At 52.8% G+C, this 3,883-nt stretch overlaps 1 protein-coding gene across 1 annotated transcript; it reads left to right on the top strand.

Moving 5' to 3' along the window:
• Window positions 1-1,075: 1,075 nt before the first annotated feature.
• LOC119567963 (immunoglobulin lambda-1 light chain-like) lies at window positions 1,076-3,883 on the top strand. Its single transcript, XM_037916025.2, has 3 exons — window positions 1,076-1,150; window positions 1,548-1,913; window positions 2,855-3,883. Exons 1-3 carry the CDS (start codon window positions 1,108-1,110, stop codon window positions 3,184-3,186), a joined length of 741 nt encoding a protein of 246 aa, XP_037771953.1. The 5' UTR covers window positions 1,076-1,107; the 3' UTR covers window positions 3,187-3,883.

Genomic DNA, 3,883 nt, shown 5'->3' with positions numbered 1-3,883 from the left:
AGATCTTACACTCTTGGGACCCTACATACGTCCCCAGTTTGACACCAGTTTAACTGGTAACTATTTCAGCTAGTTCAAAGGGAGGGATTCCACCCTTGACCGGAAAGTGATTTTGGCATTAAGTTGTGTCTCAAATGCCTTCTGGGGTTGAAGAGTGAGAAGACAATCCCTGGTTTGACATTGAAACACACCGAGGGGTTATAAACAGTGAGAAGAATTTCTTCATTTCTTCACTCTATCTGGTACCAACGTGCAAGGCTCATTAAAATCCCAACTACAGCATCATCCTTATGGGTCACCACACAACCGTGCTAGCTGCTCTTTAGTATAATAACAAAAACATTTATTGGGCTGGACGCCCAGCTGGCGTGAATTGGCCGCAGCTGGGTTGGAGTCAATGGACCAGATCCCCAGCTGGCGTCAATCAAAGCTCAGCTGAGTTACACCACTTGAGGAGTTGACCCTATATTTTACACAGCACTTCTCGCCCAATGAATGCCAATGTGTTCCCGACAGGGACGCAGAGACACCAAAGCAGTTATGTGATCTGCTCAAAGCTGCATCGGAATAGAGCCCAGAGGACCTGTCTCTCAATATCCCCTTCTCTAATGCATAGCCCCCCTCTCCGTTCCTGTGGGTGGGCATGGAACCCAGATGTGATGACTCCCGGCCTCCCTGCTCCACCCAGGAGCTAATTTCCCAGCTCATCGTCTGGTATCATGAAGCCCGTTCTCTGCTCTCCAGCTCCCGGGGCAGTACCTTCAGGATCTCCTAAGTCCCCAGTCCTCAGGCTGATAACTCAGGTGACTATCACTCCTCAACTGGAGGGTTACGATCTAAGCTCAAATACACCCAATGGCAGCAGCAGGTCGTTTGTGGACATGACAGATGCAGACCGTCCAGCTCAGGCTGGGGGAACCCATAGGCAAATCTCCCACCCATGCCCTGATGCCCATTGGTTTGGCCGCTGCACCGGAGTCGCGGCCGAGCCAATGAGGAGCTTCCTCGTTTCCCATCGGCGGCTGGATTTGAATACGCAGCCTCATAAGACGCGGCTTCTCCCTGGACTGTCTCAGCTCTGCCCTGGGGACAGCGTGAAGGTCGGCCATGCATCCACTCCAGGGACTCATCCTGCTGCTCTCACTGGCCTGTGAGTAACCCACACGGATGCTCCTGCTCCTTCCCCTGCCTGGAGGAGGCTCTGGACCATATGATCCAGAGCACCCAAGGAAATCTATCTAACTACCTAATCAATTTATCTATCTATCCCCATGCATATCTGTCCCCCATCCACCCATCCATCCTGATGCACATCTATCTATCTATCTATCTATCTATCTATCTATCTATCTATCTATGTGCAGTATTTATTTTCCGTCTCTCCATCTCCAGAATCTCTAGCTATCCATTCCACCTCTCATTGGTGGTATCTTTCCATTTCCATCTATTCTTCCACGCATCTACGGTCTCTCTGTCAGTCTACCAACCTACTGCTCTGTGCATGAGCAAAAAGGAGTGGAGATGACGTTCCGGTTTCTCTCATGCAGGTGGAGGGTGCCAATATGCCTCCTTCAGCCAAAGCCCCTCTGAGATCTCAGTGTCTCCTGGACAGACGGTGGCTCTGGAATGTGCTGTGGCAAATGTCACAGCAGACAAGGTCAACGTCAACTGGATCCGACAGAGCCCTGGACAGAAACCCGAAGGGGTGCTGCTCTTCAAAACGGATCTGTCCATTTACCGAGCTCTGGGGATCCCGGAGCGATATGTCCCCTCCAGAGACGCTTCCAACAAGAAGTTCCTGCTCACCATCCGCAACGTCCAGGAAGGAGACGACTCCATCTATTTCTGCTTTGCCTTCTATGGTTCAGCTGGAGTCCAGACGTGGGGAGAGGGGACCCGCGTGCGTGTGCTGAGTGAGTATGGAGCTGGTTGCTGCCATTAGAATAGAAGGATGATCCAGGGGTCAGGAACTGGTTTTGGGAGATCTGAATTTGATGCTGCTTCTGCCACTGCCTCCATGTCTAACCTTGGGCCAGCGTCTCTGCATCTCAGTTCCCCCTCTCAGCAACAGGGAACCAGCCCTTCCCTACCTCCCAGAGGTCATGTGGCTCAGTGAATTGGAGAAGCTCCGATATTAGGGTGATCGTGGCCAGACAGGGACCTGTCCCTTAGATGAGCACATTGAGGTTGGTGGAGGAGGCCCAGGTGGGTAACAGAGGCGTTCTCCATAGTGCCCACAGAAACCAGAGCAGGAGTTTCTGTTACAGACAGGGTTTCTCTTGCTTCCCGCCTCCCCCGAGGAGATGGGTGAGGGGGCCAGACTGGGTTGCCGTGGGAGAGGGTGGTGTGTGGTGCACCATTGGTTCTTCCTACGTGTATTTTATCTCCAGACTATGTCACATGCTTTTCAGGGAACTGCTGGGTTTGTTTATTCCATAGTGATATTTTCAAAAGATGACAGAGGGGCTGGCTGTGTGTGTGTGGGGAGGGGGTCTCATCTACTGTAAAGTAGCCAAATCGAAATAAACTACACAAGTTAATTAATCGGGAGCAACAATAATGAACCCATAACTAAGGGAGGGGAGATTGGTTTTGTCATGAAGACAAAGCATTGAGAGGCAAGACACTTGACTCTGGGAGCTGGGAGGGGTCTAGTGCTTTAGAACAGAAAAGGGTTGGGAGCCAGGACTCCTGGGTTCTATCCCTGGCTCTGGGAGGGGAGTGGGGTCTAGTAGCTGGAGCGGGCAGGCTGGGAGCCAGCACTCTATCCTGGCTCTGGGAGGGCAGTGAGGTCAAGGGGTGTGAGCCGGAGTTGCTAGCCGCCATCTCCAATGCCCTCTTTGTGTATTTGCAGGGAGCAGTCTGCCCCAGCCCCAAATCCAGCTGTTCCCTCCAGCCCAGGAGGAAATCGCCACCGGCTTCGCCACCCTGACCTGCCTAGTGAGCGGCTTCTTCCCCGGCTACATAGACGTGCTGTGGAGGCGAGACTGCCAGACCCAGGCCCAGGGGGTGAGAACGGGGCTGGTGGCACTGGGAGAGGACAAGACCTACTCGGTGAGCAGCTACCTGACGGTGCCGGCCAGCGAGTGGGGCTTGGGTGCCAGCTATAGCTGTGTGGTCAAGCACGAATTGCTGGCATCCACGCTGGAGGAGAGCATCAGTGCCAAGGACTGCAAAAGGCAGTAGCCCAGTGGGGAGCCTCTGCTCCCAGATCTCAGGGGCCCTGCCAGGTACAACCTCCCCCATTCCCATCTGCCAGGCTGGGAAACCCCCTCGGTTTGGAGGAATACGGTCCCTTGTCCAGAGCAACCTCCCCCCACGACCTGACACTCCCTGAGATCCCGCCCAGCAACACCCCTTCAACAGCAGCAGATCCACTTCTGCCTTGCTTTTGAGGGGGGCAAGGACCCAGCCTGGGCTAGGGGCAGAGCTGAACGCAAGATGCAAAGCTTCAGTCCTGGTTCTCCAGACCATACCTGGTTCCTTTTGCAAATCTGTCGAGCCTACTATCCCTTCTCCTACCCCCCTGTCTGTCTGTCCGGCCCCTCTTGTTTCTTTTCACATGCACTCATCCCTCCATACACAGCCCTCCTCTCTCTCCATCCAGCCATGTACACCCCTCTCCCCATGGTTTTACGGATCTACGTATCAGTGTTGCTTGTTTCCTCTCTACCTATTCATCTCCCCCCACTATCGACCCAATGTACATGTCTATTTACCTACCAATCCGTCCATCCATCTAATCTCCACGCATGCTCCCTTCTCAGCAGCAGTTTAGTAATCCAGCATTTATAAAGTGGTAGAAAAAGCAAAGACAATAAAAGAAAACTTGATACCAAATTCATTGCTTTGTACTTTTTTTAAAGCAAGACAAACATATCTG

The sequence above is a fragment of the Chelonia mydas genome, chromosome 13 (assembly GCF_015237465.2).
Source record: "Chelonia mydas isolate rCheMyd1 chromosome 13, rCheMyd1.pri.v2, whole genome shotgun sequence".
Lineage (NCBI taxonomy): Eukaryota > Metazoa > Chordata > Testudines > Cheloniidae > Chelonia > Chelonia mydas.
The sequence above is the reverse complement of the archived record's forward strand: the minus strand, read 5'-3'. Positions and strand labels throughout refer to the sequence as shown.

What these genes read in the sequence shown, in the direction of transcription:
- LOC119567963 (XM_037916025.2), top strand. Translation starts at nt 1,108, where the DNA reads ATGCATCCACTCCAGGGACTCATCCTGCTGCTCTCACTGGCCT. An exon ending in CCTGCTGCTCTCACTGGCCT is followed by an intron (nt 1,151 to 1,547) that starts GTGAGTAACCCA and finishes TCTCTCATGCAG; the next exon opens with GTGGAGGGTGCCAATATGCC. An exon ending in GACCCGCGTGCGTGTGCTGA is followed by an intron (nt 1,914 to 2,854) that starts GTGAGTATGGAG and finishes GTGTATTTGCAG; the next exon opens with GGAGCAGTCTGCCCCAGCCC.